Raw genomic sequence first — 18,919 nt, 5'->3', positions numbered from 1 at the left:
CCTCAATCACCCAATTTAGAATATAATGATATTAAATTTGGAGTTATAATGAAAGATAAACCAATGGAAATGATGTACAATAGTTTAATTATTATGGCTAAACAATTTATTCACCGATGTAGATTTCAAAATGCCAGACCCCTGTTCGTAGTATTCATGAATGAGATGATTAACTTTAAAAAAGCCTTGAAACATGTAAAAACCAAACAAGCATGGAGAGTGTACGAAAAGATGCATATTTTGATTACTGTTTAGAACTCTGACTTAATGTTTTTGCTTTATTTTTTTTATTTTGTTTATTTGATTGTCTGTTCCAATTTTGTATAATGTACTGATTATCAATGCCAGACTTTGTTTATTGAATAATAAAAAAAAAAAAAAAAAAAAAAAAAAAAAAAAAAAAAAAAAAAAAAAAAAAAAAAAAAAAAAAAAAAAAAAAAACTTGGCAGAAGTGCTACTGAGACTCAGCTGTTGATGCATAAGAGGCTGGCCCATTATCTCTCTGCATCATTAAACAGATGTTAACGGACTGGAGAGACTCTTAACACAGATAAACTATCACTTCGTTAGATTTATTCACTTCCCAAGCAACAGTGAACTTGGGACTTGATGACTTACAAAGTACATGTTCAAATGAATAAGCAGAGGACAATCACATGCACCTCATACTCATTATTTAGAGTAAAACAGTACAATTCAGTCATTTCCTAAAACAATATTCATCTCTAAATATATTTTCTATTTTGAGAGCAATGACGTAGTAGTGAAGTAGTAAACAATTTTTATTAAAGTCATTTGATTCTAAAAAGCACTTTATACAGAAAGAATTACAAAAGTGGATTGAAATGACCGACCCCTTAATTAACTTGCAAATGCCAAATGATTATACTTGATAAACAAAGCTAATGTAACAATCATCACAGTCAAAATGGGAGGCAACACGGATGTCCTGTTAGATGTAGGCCAAGGGCACACGGCATAGCAGCAACTGGAGTCTAAATCCGCTCCATCTTTTCACACCCCCCCCCCCCCCCCCCCCGTCTCAACAAGTAAAAATATATTGCACTTTGAAGACACACTGAAAAAATAATCTCACAGGTAACGACTGCAACAAGTACCACCGAAGAGAGTCATGCAAAGTGGTGATGGGATTCTTGGAGTCTACCACGATGAAGCTGAACCTCCGTCGCAAGTCCCTATAGTCACAACGGTTTCACCGTCTGGTAGAGAGAGCAGCGCAAACTGCTGCAATCAATAGTGTTTGAGTGTAGCTACTTCCATACTGGTGACCAAACATCTCCATGTGTGGCTCCAGTCTCAAATTCTAGCTGCCTGTCCTCTTTGACACTTGTCGTCGTCGTCGTCTTCTTCAAATTCTTCTTCTTGGCAAAGATCACTTTTCTCGTAGAACACACAGCGCTGCCACGCAGGGGTGTGTGTTCTACGAGAAAAGTGATCTTTGCCAAGAAGAAGAATGGTAGAGAGAGCAGCGCAAACTGCTGCAATCAATAGTGTTTGAGTGTAGCTACTTCCATACTGGTGACCAAACATCTCCATGTGTGGCTCCAGTCTCAAATTCTAGCTGCCTGTCCTCTTTGACACTTGTCGTCGTCGTCGTCTTCTTCAAATTCTTCTTCTTGGCAAAGATCACTTTTCTCGTAGAACACACACCCCTGCGTCGCAGCGCTGTGTGGCCATGGACGTGACCACCTCCCAGCTGTCGATAACCGGGTCATAACACTCAATACTGCTGAGCAGAGAGTTCCCATCGTAACTACAAAGAGATTGAGACAGAGTGAGGTAGAGAGAGGTTGTGAAATACAGCGGGGAGAGAGAGAGAGGGATTTTAGTTGAATCACACATCACAACAATAAATGACTCCAGAAGGAAATGCTGCTTAAAAGAATAGAACAATAAAAGCACAACGTAAACGAGTGTGCATACTGTACTGGAATTTGCCTATAATCCTGCAGCCTGTTCACTCCCAAGTTAGGGTGTAACGTCTCAATTAAATGTTAATGTTTGAAACTAGTAATGTTTCTAACTGAAGTACGTGATCGTCGATCACGGGACCATTACTCACCCAGCTATAGCATAGAGTCGTCCTCGGAGAACAGTTGCTCCCACATAACATCGAGGAGTGGTCATATGGGCTACAGTGGTCCAATAGTCTGTTCTGATGTTGTACACCTCCACAGAGTCGAGGTGTGAAACGCCGTCAAAGCCTCCGACCACATAGATGTGGTCATTGAGCAAAGCGACACCGGCTCCTGTGCAGAGAAGGAGCATAGAGGCCTCTCAGACAAACGGCACACAATACGCTGCTTAGTAACATTTCGTTCCTCTCGATCTTGAACGTACCCGAGCGCTTGGTTGCCATGGGTGTGACGCTCGTCCAGTGCCCCGTGTGTGGATCATAGCGCTCCACTGAATTCAGTATATTTAAGCCATCGTAGCCACCTGTTGATACATAACAAGACGAGCTACAATATTTTCTGAGTCTGAACCGAGGTGTCAAAGCTAACGTAGACTCCGATGCGACATAATCTGTTCTTACCTAGACAATATATAAGTCCAATGGCCACCACCAAGCCTGCTCCCTCTCTGGCTGTCTGCATGTCTCCCAGCATGCTCCACTGGTCAATGTTCGGGTCGTACCGCTCCATGCTGGTATGGCGCCGGCTGCCGTCGAAGCCTCCGGCAACGTAGATCATGTCTGTGTTGAGAGCCAAATAAGAAAGAATGCCCTGTTGTTGACTTTTATGAAAGAAAACGTTCAAAAAGGTGGCGATTCTGTCTGGATGAACCTGCTCTGACCATTCTGGTGCCGGGGGCAGAAGATCCTTTACCTCCGAGTGTTGTGGCCCCGGCCAGGCCACGGCGTACGTTCATGGTGGCGACGGTGTACCAGACGCCGTCCTCGTCCGCCGTGTAGTCCAGGCATTCCACCGAGCTGAGCCTCGAGCGGCCGTCGTAGCCTCCGATCACGTACACGCGGTCGTGGAGCGACACCGTGGCCACGTAACGCCTCTTCCGTGCAATGTTCTGTACAGAGGGAATGCCGGAGATCAATCGACCGCACGAAGATCGGGAAAAATCACAGCGTGCCAAGTATTGTCAATACTTACAGGTAGGTAGCTCCATTCTTGAGATTTAGGATCGTATTTCTCAACTATGTCTATTGGCGATTGTTGACTGCCAAACCCGCCTATAACCAACAGGACTTCTTTGGCACCTGAAAAGAATCATAAATCACTTCACCGTTTTATAACAACAACAATGTGCTTTACAAAATGGGGCATAATGGGAGGAGCTGATTGCTATTAAAGAGCAGGACTCGTACCTAATCTGGCTTGTGTGCGTGGGCCTTGCATCTCACTCCTCAGCTCTGGTCTTAAGTGGAATTTCTTGGCCTCGTCCACAAGGTCTCGACACGGTAGACTACACCGAATGAGTGGCTGGGAACGTGTTCAAACATCACTTAATTGGGAGCGGGTTACTGTACATCAAAAAGGTAATTCTCTGTGGGAAGCCGGATGTATTATTATGACAACACAATGACTGTCGGGGAGGGACTCACCTCAGAATCGATGACATCTGTAATGTAGCGGGGAGTCAGCAAAGGCAATCGGACAAACTCAAGCATGTCGGATAAATATGGCTCTCTCTCTTTCCGCTTGTGTTTGACCCAATTCAACACTGCTTCAAACACCGGTTCTTCTGAGTCCACCTACATCCAGTGCAGACAGCATATCATAAAATGCATAACTAAAGTAAAGAAATTGAATTCACACATTGTTATTATTAAATAATGAGCTGACAACTGCATTTGTTAGACCTGGGATAATAATCATTCGTGAAACAAGAATACAACTAGCTAAGTTGTGCAGTGATAAGTAATGGTGGTCTCGACCTAGTTTCAAGATGAAGACCAGACACGCTGCCTCACGTCATATGTAATCCTAGTGTGACGACAAGTGTAATCCTAGTGTGATGTCCGCTGTGACGCGTGTCTCATCACCCCATCCTCAACAGCCAATCAGCCCCTCAACTTGCCAATATGACGCCGGTAATGTCGTCAATGCCGAGTCTATGACGTGGCAGTACTTATAGCCATGCTCAGCGTGTCATCGTCCTCTTTCCCTGATCCTTCTGGTCGCTGTACCTGAGCTGATCGCATCCCATTCTCTGAAGCTGTGTTTCGCCCCACCCACCTCCCCAGTCCACCACCAATGTCTTGACTCCTGAAGAATCCCTTATGGGGGATGATTCTCTATCCTAGTCCGAGCAGATGCCCTCCTCTCTCGCCAACAAGAAGAGAGGCATCTTACCACGGAGTCATTACGCCAAAGAACTAGTTGCCATGCTGCCATGCCATCAGAATTAGCTGCCATGCCGTTTCATGCCATAGATCTTATCGCCATGCCATTCTTGAATAAAGCTTGCTTGTTAATTCTACCCTCTGGTCTCTCATGATTGAAATACCAATAACTATTTTTCAGCACTTAATTATTACTTCAGTATTTGCACAGTCTTGTTACATAGAAAAGACAATGTGCTTGTAGCATTAGTGTTAAAGGGACAGCTCACACTAAAATACAAAATGACATGTTTTTCCTCTTACATCTAGTGCTATTTATCCATCATCAGGCGTAGAGATTTCTGCCTTTTCTACAACACAATGGAACTGGATGGTGTGATGGTCCTCCGTGATAGGGGCACTCGGCTTGTGGTGCTCAAAATGGCAAAAACATGCATTTGAAAAACTCAACGGCATTGTCTCTTTCCAGAAATGATGACCCGGGTATCCAAGATAACACAGACCTAGTTGTGAGCAGTTTCATGTAGGAACTAACTAGTAGCTAGTGGGTGTAGTTGGGTCTAAAGAAAATAGTTCCTACATGAAACTGCACACAACAAGGTTTGTGGATTATCTTGAATAACCGGGTCATGATTTCTGGAAAGAGACGTTGCTGTTAAGTTTTTCAAATGTATGTTTTTGTCCCTTCGACCACCACAAGCCGAGTGCCATCCAGTTCCATTGCATTTGAGAGAAGGCAGAACTCTCTAGGGTTGATATCTCCAAAACTCAGGCAACTAGCGCAAAACGATCTAGGTGGATAAATAGCACTACATGTGAGAGGATTTTAGGGTGAGCTGTCCCTTTAACAGTAAAACGGTGCAACTGCAACCTGCTAAATATAAAGCGTGCAACAAATTCTCCCAATAAATTCTTCATGCGAGAGAGACGTTACAAAGAGAAATAGGTGTACCGAGGTCAAATGATGCGTGCCTGTGACTTTCATGCATGGTCTAGCTTCATTTTCAAAAGCAAACAGAAATGACGGGAAGAATCCTTCGGGGGGCTTTGGTGATCTATAAATCATCACGTGATAATAACCATGTTTTCACAAAGCAACGCGTGTGGTTAGAGACAGGAATTTCCTGAGCACAAAGGCAAACTTAAATCAGGTTTCCTTCTCTGCAATTTCATTGTCAGCCAAATCCACAAAAGTGAGAGGTACTGGGAGTAGTGGGGGGGGGGGGGGTGGGGGCTCTAACTGAGATCAGAGCAAGTTGGTACTTGCTTTTCTTCTTTTTCTCCTCAGGGGTTTGTAGCACAATATGAAAGCTGCGAAAGTTAAACACTATAATTCACACTATTAAAATCATGCAATTTTTTTTCAGGCATCACTCTGACCCCGAGAGTTGCTGCAGACAGTGCAGGCAGGTACTGTATACTGATTTATTGTCGAGCAGAGAAGCCATTATTATTACAGATTGATCTCAGATGCATCCACAGTCACACACAAATTGAGTTTGTGTGCTTGAGGTACAACTCCGCGACTCGAAAAATGACATTGAAAAAGAGCAATGTGGCAGTGGTGGTTAGAGAAGCGAGCTTGGAAGGTCGTCTGTTCAATCCCCGGGACCGGCAGGATAAATCTGGGTGGGGAAAGTGAAAAGGCAGCACTTGCCCCTCCCTCATTACCACCACTGAGGTGCCCTTGAGCAAGGCCCTTAACCCCAACCGCTCCAGTGGAGCTGATCAGTGGCCAGCAGATCAGACTGTGGTTGTACTGGTCAGCTTCCAGGTATGAATGTGTGTGTGAATGTGAACAGGGCACTCCTGAAAAAGAGAGCATTGCTCTCAGTGAGACTTCCCCTGTATAAAAAAAAAAAAAATGTAGCAATGCCTCAAGAAATCCAGGTTTTCCTACCTGAATCTCATCACATTTGATAAGCTTCTCCACTTCTGTCTGGCTGAGCAGCATGTACTCCTCGTGCTGGACCACCTCAGGAAAGTGCTTCTGGGAGAAGAGCTCGGCGGCCCCCATCAGGTCGAGGCAATTATGAGTGTCCGCAAAGTCCCGAATCCCCAGACAATTGGTGGGATCGAGCTGACCATCCAGAAAATCACAACATGCTCTTTTCACCCCTGCAGAAAAACAAAAAGGCACATTTTTGTATGTGTGTGTGCAAACAGGTATCAAATTCAAATTCAGCCAAATCGTGAGAGTCGCACATTCATCCAGCTCTGGAAATGCTGCAGACAACTCATTAAAACTGGCGCCATGCCAGTTTTAATGAGTTTTCACACAGCGATACCGGCTGCCTTCAGCACGCGCTATTCAAATCAGGTTACAGCAGGTACTTCGAGACTTTACCTTTGAGTTGCAGCAGGCACGCTGCAGGAAGCAGTTCTTGTACGTTCTCCACCGTGACGAGCACCGTCTCGGTGTAGACAAAGTCGAGCAGGATCTCCATGGTAGTTGCCGTGAGCCCCTGGATGTCGACGAAGGATTTCCCCTTCTCTGCTAGCTGCAGAAGCACAACAGAGACATACAGGTGTGACGGCAAGGAAGGGAACACAACATTAAGAGATTATTCATGGGGATTAATAATCCCTTAGCAATTCTCTTTATGATTGTGTTTTAAGAATGAGACTCAACTCAACTGCCGGAAAGACAGAATAGTATAATTCGGTTACCTCACTGGTAAACATGGCACAAAAGTAGTCGCTGCAGGCGGCCAGGACAATACGGTGAGCTGGAAAATCGGTGTTCTCCACCCTCAGGGTGATATCGCAGAGCGTGTTGCTCTTGCGAAGTGCATTCATGGCATTGAGGATGGATTTGGCATGGGAATTGGTCATGATGTCTTTGGGAGCCATGATGCAGAGTCTTTCCCAAGGACCTCAAAATAATCCAAGACTCTAATAAATAAAACGGACAGAAAAACAACAACATTTGAGAAGAGACAACAAAGTCCACTCCAGACACAAAGACATTCAGCCAGGCTGAGTTTGATCCCAGCTGGGAGAAGTCAAACCTTAGTGTGTGAATAAAATCTTAACTCTATAGTCACTCTACACGTCAACATTTTACAAGCTGAGCATACAAGTTAGAAACCACTTAGTTGATATGGCCTGGACAAGATTGAGCATTGATAAGGCGTCAAGTCTTTGTTCTGCAGCTATTCATTTTGGTGTGTGACTGAGTGACTGAGTCTGTGTATTTGTGTGTGTGTGTGTGTGTGTGTGTGTGTGTGTGTGTGTGTGTGTGTGTGTGTGTGTGTGTGTGTGTGAGAGAGAGAGAGAGAGAGAGAGAGAGAGAGAGAACATTTCTGGTATAACGTTACAGCAAAAATAATGAAATGGAGTTTGGATGTGCTGGTCAGCAAAATGCTAATCTTTTAGACTAGAGAATGTAATAGGCCCTTTTCACACCAGCCGTTTTGAGGTCTCAAAGCAGGGCAAACAGATGTAACCAATTAACATTAACGATAGTTCCACTCTATTTAACGTTAGGTGTTTTAGTGCCAGGGCCCTCGATCATGTTACTTGTTACACCTGCGTTTGTTTACACTGCTCACGCTGAACATGGCTGCTGTGAAAAGGGCCTATAAACATAGCCACACATAAAAGCTAACACAGGTTAGCAGCAGCAGCAAACGTCAACTCAGGGCTACCGTGCACAACATGCAACATATTAGCGTTAGTAAAACGCATGTTAAAAAAAACATGCCCAGAATTTGCATATAACGTTACCTGTCACCGTAGTAACGTTGATTCAGAACGTTTGGATATGTAAACTTGCTAGCTATTAGCAACAGTCTCTCCCCAAGTCTCTGGTAAAAGCCATTGAACTATAGGTAATCCATGATAGCCTCGGCTGGGGTGCCCCACTACGCGAGGGCTCTCTTGGGGTAAATGTGTTTTTGATATTTAAAAATAATGTAATATTATATCCGTCACGATTTGAACTAGCGTTAGCTTCATAAACACACAACACTGTACGTACAGCACGAGCACGTCACAGAGCAGGATTTATCATGTATTCTCCGGCTAGACGTAAACCATAGGACGTAAACAGCGCCCACTACGTCGGTTTACGTGCGCGTTCCACGAGGAAGAGTAGGACGCGTTTCATTCCAGAAGAAATATGCCTTCTGCGCATCCTCGCTCCTCGTTTCCTTACCTCCATAGGGCCTGTAGGAATGGTGAAGTGAATATCTCGTATGTATGAAGCGATATATGTTGGTCTGACGAGGACCTACAAACATTCCCTCATACCCCCAAGAGGAATAATCTATGTTTTAAACACAGTGAGTTTTTTTAGCCACCCAAGGACAGCGACAGTCGTGATAGCGTACATGTAGGAGGAGCCTACGGCGTGTTTCCGGTAAGACCAGGCCGAGAGACAACACAGTAATCTAATGTCGCCTACAGTAACGTTACTTAGAAATACAGAATAGTGGCGGAACAGTTGTCGGCGATTGCTGGACACTGTCGGAGTAGAAGTAGTTGAATCGTCCAGGAGCTGTAGTTGACCGTATCGGGTGAAGGAGTGGCAGCCGGACTGCGATGGAAGCCGAGTTTCGGGAAATCGATGAACTCGGGAGTTGGAGCGCCATTTACCAGGTAGGATCTGTCGGTGTAAATCAAGGTACAAACCGAGTGTTGAGACTGGCACATTTAGGGCACATAATCCGTTATGCCCCGCCGACATAACTGTGTATGTCTGTGATTATCTGCCTTGTTCCTCCTTGTTGACCGTTCTCCTGCTCGGACGAATCCGATGATTGATGTATCTGCCTGGCTCTCATAAGCAGCAGATCTCATCACATTGCCTCGTATATAACACTCGGATGCAAATGTCAAAAGGATACATCTGATGATACAATGATACACACTTGATGTAATGAGTAATGTCCATTTCAACCCTTTCAGCTCGGGCCGACCATTTTTCATTATGGCAGCTCCATGCACAAAATAGCCAGTAATCACTGATAGTGTATCAGTATGATGACTGTATTTTACTGTTGTATAGGCCTACTTGCTCTGTCAAAGCTGCCCCCACACACAAACAACATATGTCACTTTGGGCACTTCACACCATGTATAACGTCTATGAGGATTTGACTGGAGGTGTTGGTACAGTTGTGTATTACAGTTTATCAACAGAGGAAAAATCCCCCTTTCCAAATTCTTATAAATGCTGCCTATTTAAATACATTTAGAGGACATTTTTACCATGTCAATTATGTTTTAAAGCCTGTATCAACCACAGGGTCATGACATGTTATTATGACACTTACCTCTCATGTGGCACCAGGATTTTAATGTAATGCCTTTGTTTTTTGTTTTTTTTTTACAGGAAATTCGTCAACAGTCAAGCGAGCTGCCTTGCAAACTCGCCAAATTACCTGAAAACAAAAGTCGGAACCGTTACAGAGATGTTAGCCCATGTAAGTTACACTTGACTGAATGTCTCAAAGCCATGGACAGAACAATCTTTTTAAATGTTATTTTACAGTGATGGCATTTACATAGAGAGTGGACAGCAGCCTGACACTATAAGCAGCACACCTTCCACACACACATTCTACACACACACACACACACACACACACACACACTGCTTACCCTGCTAGCCGGGCTAGCAGGGTAAGGCTAACCACTGCATCATCGCAGATGGATGAATTCCTATTTGATGGGCTATTCTCAAAAGCAGCAGATTTCCATGTATACGGATGGGCATATTAACTGTAGACAAAGCTCCATGAATGTCTTCTCTTTAATATGAATGCTGTTCAGCTGTCATCTTGGGCACATCGCATCGGACTGTCATGTCAGAATCACCATGCAGCAGTCAGTGTAGTTCAGTGACATAACATCAGAGTCCAACAGCTGAACTGTACAGTTTCCTCTTTTTCAGATTCAATAGGATATGCAAATAATAGTGAGCATGACCACCAATGTTACAACTAATTTATGTACTTTTTTACTGATGTGAAAATCAGTAAGTGAAACAAAACATGTATATTCCAGTCAGTGACTCAGCAGCTGAAGTGTTCTTTCACTTCATATCCACAAAACTGACACAGGCAGTCTTGCTGGTAAAGCCTGTGTTTTTTTCTCAAAGACACACATGTCCTGTTCTAAGCTAAGCTAGGCAGCTGTGCTCGTACGGTGGCATCAAGACAATTGCATTTGTAGTCTCTGTTTTTTTTTTGCATATTGCAAATGCGTGAATATATTTTCACGATTCTTCTTTTCTTTTCCCCAGTCGACCACAGCAGGATCCGCCTGCAGCTGGGGACAAATGACTACATTAATGGCAGCCTAATATCTATGGAGGAGGCGCAGAGGAGCTACATCCTTACTCAGGTGAGTGCTTAGCAAAAGGCTGTGAGGAGGACAAGACGCGTGCCTGGAGAGATGCAGTGATACTGACAGAGTTTGATTTTCCCTCGCCATAACCCAAAAGACCCAAGGAGATTCCGATCATCTTCCTGGACATTTCAGTTTGTTATCATGAACAGCAAAGCTAGAGACGCACACCTGTCATCTGTAACATCAAGAATCACCTTCTGGCTGGTTGACTTGTGGATGTGTTTGAGTTATTGTTTTTTTAAGTGATTTTTTCAAATGATTCTTACACAACAATCTCCATACTGTAGCAGTGAACTTGAAAAGTGTTCCCATATCTAAACAAATGAATAAACCTGGGTGGCTCCAGACGGCGCCGGTGACAGAGATATATACGTTATATCTCTGTGCGCACTGATGCATGGTGTTTGCAGATTGGACTATTTGATCTTTTAACCAGTTTAGTCTCTTTTTCCAAGGAGATGTTTAAAACCAGCATCAAGCCAAACATAAAAGTTGTTGAGCAACATGCAGCAATGTATGAAGTCAGCATATACAGTTACATAACTTACATAACATAACTTACATAAAGGAAGAGCAACCAGAGAGAGAGAGAGAGAGAGAGAGAGAGAAACCCTGATGGGCCAAATCTATTTGAATCTTCACTAAACAAAGCAGCTCAGTCACAAGATCCTTCATTATCAGTTTAAACTCACCAAGACAGACAGACAGCTCCTAACACATTACATCTTAAAATAATAATAATAATAATAATTGCGCAGTATACCGCTATCTAAGCACTGGGCTAAGAGTAGGGCTAAGATAGCCCCAGGCTAACTTAGCCCCTTTCTAACTTAGCCCCTTTTCACACGCACATTGTTAACCCAGGTTAACCTAAAACCAGGGCTATGTGATTCACACTGTCTCTGGCCCTGTTTCACACTGGCAACTTTTAGCCCTGTTTTAGATGGAAAGTCGGGGGTAACCCTGCTCCAGAGCAGGGCCAGCTAGCCGGGCTGAAGTCAGGGTTAGCCCACTTTGGAGTGGGCCAGGAGTGGGCAAGTGTGAAAGCTTTCTTAGCCCTGGGCTAAGAGACTGACTTAACCCTGGCTAAGTGTAGTGTGAAAAGCCCTAATGCTCTTTTGCCTAATTCAGTTCTGACTTTTAGGACAGATGACATAAACAATTCATGAGACTGTGACGAGTCAAGACACGTGGCTATAGAACCACTCCATAATGAATTACTGCCATAAAAGTGAAGTAGACACATTAGAATTCCTATTACATAAATATTCAACTGATTTTGTTTTGAAATAACAGTTTTGTTTTCTCAGCTTTGAAGTTTCAAATGACACACGGTATCTTGCTCAAGAGCAGCCAAACTCAACTCAGTGGACTGGGCGGATTTGAGGGTCTGGGTCTGGACCCAGGCTAGGATAACATTGCTGAAGTTAAAACCATCAAGTTGAGTTCGCTGGAATCTATCAGGAAGTTTACAAACCGTCCTCCCTCACAAGCCTGGGCCAGATCTATAAATAGATTAGGCCACATCATGGTTTCATTCAGGCTTACTGGGAATTCCGCTGTGCTAAAGCACAGGGGACCCCCAGGGGTCTGTGGCACTTTGCCAGGGGGTCTGCGAAAAGTCTTCAGGGAAATATATTATATATATATATATAATGTATAGACGGTTTTCACTAGAGCGCAACCCCACAGCACTTCCTTTTTCTCAGTATTCGGCAAACTGCAGAAATATGAACTCAACATCGTTACTTTTGTTTTCGCTGCTCAGCTGTATAGACGGTTTTCACGGAATGGTCAGTCCTGCACTTGAATGTTTTTTTTTCTTTTATGTCCATAGCAAACACTGCAACAGGAAGTGAGCGGGGGTTCAATTTAGAATGTTTTTGTTGTCACGTTAAAACCGTCTATATATAATTTATTCATTTATTAAAATATGTTATGCTTTAAATCTAAAATGGTTCATGATTGCATTCTAAACAAACCTATCAATTTAAAAGTCAAGCACGTTACCGTGGAAACAATTAAGCTTAGCTCAAAATCACAAATCAGAATGAGGGGGGGTCCCCGGTATATTTTCTATCTTGTAAGGGATCCTTGGCTGAAAAACATTTGAGAACCTCTGTGCTAGAGGCTGGAACACATCAATCCCAACATGAAAGAACTGGTGGCAACAAAGAAAGACTGTTGAGTCGCCTCACGTCGCCTGTTTCAGGGCCAAAAAGTTGCGCTTGAACACACCACAAAGACTACAGCCGACTGCGCCTGCTGCATGAGACCTAGGACCGCAGACTTTCCGAAAAGGCCACGTCGTCGTGAAAATATTTGTGTATTCGAATGATCAGATCAGATGAGATAAAGTTGAGATAAAGTCTCTTCTCCTGCACTGCCTATCTTAACCAGCTGACCAACGCCGATTCAACGCAAGGCCGACTAGAGCCGACGGTGCGCGACACACCGCAAAGACTAGGGCGGCGACAGACGCTCACCGACGGCCCAGACATCGCTGACCGCCGATTACGGGCCGTGTGTGTGTGTCAGGGGTTTAAGACCACATCTGTCCTAGTGTCCTCTAGAGAGAGAGTGGCGTCAGCGGAGGACCAACATGCGTAACTCATTAGCCAATGAACAGCCAGTTACCAGGAAGGGGTCTCGCACTACTTTTACACACAAACGGTCCATTTTGCTGCAATTCGACAGTGCTGCTTAATCAAGGACCTTACTTCCTGGAACTCTTGAGAGTAAAAAACTGGTCCATTGGAGTGAATGGAGATGTCGCGACTCTTCTATATACACGGCTCTGATCTGTCCCTATGTCTTTTAAGGGACCCCTTCCTAACACATGTGGCCACTTCTGGGAGATGGTGTGGGAGCAGCGGACCCGCGGTGTGGTGATGCTGAACCGAGTCATAGAGAAAGGATCTGTAAGCAGTGCTTTCTTTCTTCACAGTAGAAATGATGTAGCCCCCCATGTTGCCCCCCGATATCATGCCTGCTTTCTTCTAGCCCTCAAATGTCAAGTAAAAACGGAGCTTGTTTTTAGGTGAAATGCGCCCAGTATTGGCCCCACAGAGAGGAGAAAGACGCCATCTTTGAAGACACCAATTTCAAGCTTACCCTCGTTTCGGAAGACATCAAGTCTTACTACACAGTCCGTCAGCTGGAGCTGGAAAATCTGTCTGTAAGTATTCTCTCTAGTTTTTGGGCATGCATATGTAAAACCTATGCGTACTGATCTAGGAGCGCTGGCCAGGTCAAATGACTTAGTAAACTTCATAATGACTTAAGAGAGAAACTGGGATATTTAATGCATATGGGTCCCTGGTCTCTCCTTTGGTCCTTCAACTCACTTGTAAGGCAGGATTTTGTTTGCCCTCCAATGTCCCTCTACAGACTCAAGAAACCCGGGAGATTTTACATTTTCACTACACCACCTGGCCTGACTTTGGGGTACCAGAGTCTCCCGCCTCCTTCCTTAACTTCCTGTTCAAGGTTCGAGAGTCGGGCTGTCTCAACGCGGACCAGGGACCCGTGGTGGTGCACTGCAGCGCCGGCATCGGACGTTCCGGGACATTTTGTCTCGTCGACACCTGCCTCATACTGGTTTGTACTCAAGCTCTGCTATTTTGAGAAATCATGATGTTAACCCATTGATACCTGATGCAGCATTTGTGTGCGTACCCCTTTAAGACGGTTCGCGGTCTTAAAGGGATACACACACAAATGAGGGATATACACACAAATGCTGCATCAGGTATCAATGGGTTAATATGGAGATGACCTGTTACCGTAAATGAGCTCACCCTTATCTAGAGCAACCGAGTGAATAATAGTAGAATAATCCTAAATTTGCTCATCATCAACATTACAAACGACCAATAATAAGATTCACGAGGCTCCAGTGATATTTTAGGGGTTGATATTTGATACAGTTCCATTTCATCAGGCACTTTAAACTCTAACCTTGCACTTGCCGTATGTAGTGCATGTATTTTTAGTCTCTATTGCTTTTGTTCAGATTCTTCTTCTTGTTCTTCTGCCGTTTCTGCCCTAAAAGTATCTGGATCTCAGAACCCGTAAGAGCTACAGCGACTAAACTTGGCAGATAGGTCTAAAGCCTCAGCCGCTACTCAGGTTACAAAATCCACGTCAATTGGTCTCATGGTGGCGCTATAGCAAGCAACTTTATGTTTTTTTTCCCCTGCTACTCCTACAGATTTTGTCCAATCTTCACCAAATTTGCCACACGGCATGTCTGGACTGTCCTGTGCACAAAAGTAATTGAGCAGTGTTTTGATAGTCATAGTCGCCACCATTTTCATGTAATTGACTTCCAAAGTTTGGTCAACTGTCACGGCTCGGGGTCTATTTCACAAAAACCATTCATAGCTGTGGAATGCATTGTCGTGTGGTAACCAAACTTGGTGCACATGTGCAGGTATGTACTTTGAGCCAGTGTCATTTCGTCTGTAGGGGGCACTAGAGCAACATTAAAAAATGTAAAAGGCCATAACTCGTTGACTGTAGATCATAGGGATCATAGAATTGTGTCCAAAACAGTTTTTTTTTCTCGGTTCCTCTCCTACATATTCTGTCCAATATTCACTAAATTTGGCTCACAGCACATCTGGACTGTGCTGCACAAAAGTTGTCAAGAGATGTTTGATATTCCATGGCGTTTTGCTACAACTGGCTTTAAAAATGTGTAGGCAAGGCCTAATATACAAAAAAAAAACATAAGTCAGGCCTACCTTAAACAACTTTGGTACATATGTGCACAGGTGAACTGTAACTATTGTAACCATTGTTGACACTATAGTAATATTCTAACTTTAAATGACCACAACATACTGGCTTAGTCTCTGTCTGATGTTGTTAAGTTGTACATTCATAGTCAACATAGGCACTATAATGTCCCCACCCACACCATCATTCACACTTATTTTCCACACACATTTTCCACACCTACGCACAACAAAACCACTTAGAATAAACACAGGACAAAAAATTTTAATTGATTAACTTTATAACAATTCATAATTGCTGGGTGACACACACTGGCCTAGTCTCATTCAGCTGACATTCAACACATTGGTGTCCCTTCCTTTGTCTCCCCATTGTGCAATACCAGCACCAGTGGCCCTAGTGGTTAAAGCACATAACTACAGTACACAGCACCGTCCTTTCACACTGACAATGTTCTGTCCAAAAACCAACATTATTTTTGAAATCAGCATACCTTAATTAGTGAGACAAATAGTTGCCATATCTTCATAACTGAGCGTATGGCAAATTGAAATGATTAGCTGCAAATAGTTTGATGAATTGATAATGTGATATATGGTCAAGATAGTTTCATCGATCTTTATCAAATTAATGGAGCGCACACTCACACCCCTAAGATTTTGATAACTAAGCGTTTGAAAATTCCGGACAAATGGCCATATGAAAAGATGAACTCGACAGAAGTCACGGGCCGACACAAAACCCGGTTAGACCGTGTGTCCAAACTTCACCGCATGTCAGTTTTTGTCTGTGTGTTTCCATGTTTTTGTCTTATCTGTCTGTCTTCTCAAATTGTTATATCGGCTATATTTTCCGATTATATTTAGATGTCCATCCGCAAGGACCCGTCATCGGTGCTCATTCGTGACGTGCTGCTGGAGATGCGGCGTTATCGTATGGGCTTGATTCAGACCGCAGATCAACTTCGCTTTTCCTACCTCGCTGTCATCGAAGGTGCAAAGTGCATCATGGGAGACACATCTCTGCAGGCAAGTCCATTCTCTGTGTTTGTTTCTTTCTTTTGATGGGTTTTAACACACAAAGACCGTAGTGTATCATCTCCCCCCCCCCCTTTTTAAGATTAAGAAAATGCATATGCAGAATCAGCTTGTTCCTTTATGAAATCTCAGTTCCCCCCTTAAATTCAAAGAAAAACGGAAATGTGTTTTGCATGTACTCAAATGTTTTTTTTACATGTTTCTGTCCAGGAATCCTGGAAAGAGCTCTCGAACGAAGAAGATATTCCTCCAGAGTTCACACCTCCTCCTCCTCCGCCCCCTGCCAGAGACCCTCACAATGGCAAAGTCGAGCCATCCTTCTTTCCAGAAGACGACGAGATCATCCAGCAGAATAACATCCACACTCTGGGGTAAGCATCCAAGTCATCTTCAGTCTTCTGTCCAGGAAAGGTTCTAAAAGGGACACGACCGTTCTTAGTTTGCAGAAAAGTTCTCCCGACCGCTATATCACCTCTTCTCTCGATGTTTCCTCGTTCAGGTCCTCGCAAGAGCCCGATTTGCGAAGGAGGAACATCGCCTCCGCCGCCCCGCAGCCTCCCGCTGGCTCTGCTGATCAGCTGGATCTCCAGACAGGAATCCAAGATCAGTCCTCTAAAGCTCTGACCAAATCCCAGCAGCGTGAGGCCGAAGAGCTGGAGTTCACCCGGGCAGAGGAGAGCCGCCCTCCCCCCGGCTCCTGGTCCCCTCTACTAGCCAACGTGTGCCTGTGCACGGCACTGGCCCTCGGTGCTTATGTCTGTTATCGAGCCTGTTTCCACTGATGTCTCTCCTTCCTCCTTCTGTTCCTCCCTCTCTCTTCACTGTTTTTTGCAGAGTGAATTGGGCCGGTCTCGGTCACGGCCGGCCTCCTTTGACTCTGGGTTTACTCTGCGAGCGAGTGGATTATTTGGACTTGTGCGGATTCAGGTTCACTCGTTTTTTAATTTACAAAATGCAGTGCAAGGGGAGGGACCGGTTGGGAATAAGGGGGCTGCTCGTTCCCTCTTAACCCGCCGTAACTCCCCTTCAAACTGTCCGTTCGGACGCTCAGGGCCTTAGTTTTTTCAGGTGTCACATCCCAAACACATGTGCCGACTTAAAAAATACCCAAGTCCACACATGTTTCCCTTTATAGCAGTCCGTCGAGGAAAAAGGGTATGTGTTGTATTAGCGCCTGTGTTCTGTGAACCGGGCTGAATGGTCTGTCAGCCCCGTTTGAACTCGTGTGCCCTCTCTGAGCCTCTCTCCTCCTCATGTACCAAAATGACACTCGTGAGTGTTCTTCCATTTCAGCCTTTAACCAATGTGTCCAGTAGGCTTTCACTGTTTTCTTTTTCTTTTCACAAATCTTTTATTTTTCCTCACACAGACGGATCAGAAATCACAGAGCCAGATTTCTGACCTGCCTGTCTAAAGGCATACCAATAAGGGAGATACCAAACTTTTTCTTTCTCTTGTCTCCTGTAGATGGGTCAGTATTAAAACCCAAAAGTTAAGGTGAAGTGTGCGTGGATGCGAGAGGGAAGCGAACCCTGTCCCCCACCAGTAGGGGGATGCATGCAGGGGGGGGGGGGGGGGGGGCATTGACATCGACATCTTAACTGTCTCCACTAGCGGCCCATGTAGGGCTGCACGAGGCGTGCTGAGTGAGTGTGTGTGTGCGTGCGTGTAAATGTGTGCGAGTGGTAGCCGTCGGAGCTTTCTACTGATTGCTTGAGTTAAATCTACTTGGTGAGAAATATTCAAGCTAATATAATAACCTTTACGTCAAAATGTGAGATGTAATCTAGCGTGCCTCCTGGTTCATTGATCCCCCTTTGCTTATTCCTGCCCCGGTGGCTCGATGGTTAACACGGAACAGCCGCGCTCGTCGGTACAGTAAAGGTTTGAATAGGAAACGGTGCGTTCACCACCGCACATCTCACGCTGTTCTGTTTGACTCTCATCCTCCCTCCGCCTGGCATTCTCACAAATTGGCATCAGCAAAAATCTAAATCCCCTTTCCCCCCCAACTTGGCTCTTAAGGAGTTGCTTCATTATTAGTAGAATCATTTATATGTAGTATGTTTGAAATGGAAAAACCCAATAAACAAATTTGAATAATAATACTAGAATCTTTCAGGGAGAGACATTCTTCAGATGAGATGTGCGGAGGCTTTTGGCGCTGGGAGAAGTGAACGCAGCGTAACGTACCCCGAGTGCGCCTGATCACGCGCATTGCGAAGTAGGTTAACGTGTTTCTGAACCACACAGTTTATACGCACAAGAATGCCAGCTTTAACCAACGGAGACACAAAGTAGCTAATTGCCCCACTCTGTTCGCCAGCAATACAGATACTTAACTAAGTATGTCACCCTTTAAGTTACCAACCTCCTGAATGCTATATACACCATCCTGCCTGTCTGTTAACTGAACAGGGAGCCAGGGACTTTGAACAAACCAAAAAAATCAAACACCAGC

At 44.4% G+C, this 18,919-nt stretch overlaps 2 protein-coding genes across 2 annotated transcripts; one reads left to right on the top strand and one right to left on the bottom strand.

Moving 5' to 3' along the window:
- Window positions 1-1,530: 1,530 nt before the first annotated feature.
- On the bottom strand, window positions 1,531-8,265 carry klhl12 (kelch-like family member 12). The gene is made up of 12 exons (XM_083638867.1): window positions 8,051-8,265; window positions 6,992-7,216; window positions 6,669-6,822; window positions 6,222-6,439; window positions 3,581-3,730; window positions 3,344-3,458; window positions 3,129-3,235; window positions 2,850-3,045; window positions 2,558-2,716; window positions 2,362-2,460; window positions 2,084-2,270; window positions 1,531-1,774 (listed from the first exon to the last, which is right to left on the bottom strand). Exons 2-12 carry the CDS (start codon window positions 7,172-7,174, stop codon window positions 1,648-1,650), a joined length of 1,695 nt encoding a protein of 564 aa, XP_083494993.1. The 5' UTR covers window positions 7,175-7,216; window positions 8,051-8,265; the 3' UTR covers window positions 1,531-1,647.
- Window positions 8,266-8,702: 437 nt separating this feature from the next.
- Window positions 8,703-17,977, top strand: ptpn1 (protein tyrosine phosphatase non-receptor type 1). Its single transcript, XM_083639035.1, has 9 exons — window positions 8,703-8,923; window positions 9,660-9,750; window positions 10,572-10,672; window positions 13,501-13,599; window positions 13,719-13,856; window positions 14,069-14,278; window positions 16,288-16,449; window positions 16,669-16,829; window positions 16,958-17,977. The coding sequence occupies exons 1-9, from the start codon at window positions 8,867-8,869 to the stop codon at window positions 17,238-17,240; spliced, it is 1,302 nt and encodes a 433-aa protein (XP_083495161.1). The 5' UTR covers window positions 8,703-8,866; the 3' UTR covers window positions 17,241-17,977.
- Window positions 17,978-18,919: the final 942 nt, after the last annotated feature.

Source organism: Poromitra crassiceps (assembly GCF_964638095.1).
Source record: "Poromitra crassiceps genome assembly, chromosome: 6".
Lineage (NCBI taxonomy): Eukaryota > Metazoa > Chordata > Actinopteri > Beryciformes > Melamphaidae > Poromitra > Poromitra crassiceps.
The sequence above is the reverse complement of the archived record's forward strand: the minus strand, read 5'-3'. Positions and strand labels throughout refer to the sequence as shown.

What these genes read in the sequence shown, in the direction of transcription:
- klhl12 (XM_083638867.1), bottom strand. Translation starts at nt 7,174, where the DNA reads ATGGCTCCCAAAGACATCATGACCAATTCCCATGCCAAATCCATCCTC. An exon ending in ACGCACACAAGCCAGATTAG is followed by an intron (nt 3,236 to 3,343) that starts GTACGAGTCCTG and finishes GATTCTTTTCAG; the next exon opens with GTGCCAAAGAAGTCCTGTTG. An exon ending in CGACTCTATGCTATAGCTGG is followed by an intron (nt 1,775 to 2,083) that starts GTGAGTAATGGT and finishes ATCTCTTTGTAG; the next exon opens with TTACGATGGGAACTCTCTGC.
- ptpn1 (XM_083639035.1), top strand. Translation starts at nt 8,867, where the DNA reads ATGGAAGCCGAGTTTCGGGAAATCGATGAACTCGGGAGTTGGAGCGCC. An exon ending in TTACAGAGATGTTAGCCCAT is followed by an intron (nt 9,751 to 10,571) that starts GTAAGTTACACT and finishes TCTTTTCCCCAG; the next exon opens with TCGACCACAGCAGGATCCGC. An exon ending in TCGACACCTGCCTCATACTG is followed by an intron (nt 14,279 to 16,287) that starts GTTTGTACTCAA and finishes GATTATATTTAG; the next exon opens with ATGTCCATCCGCAAGGACCC.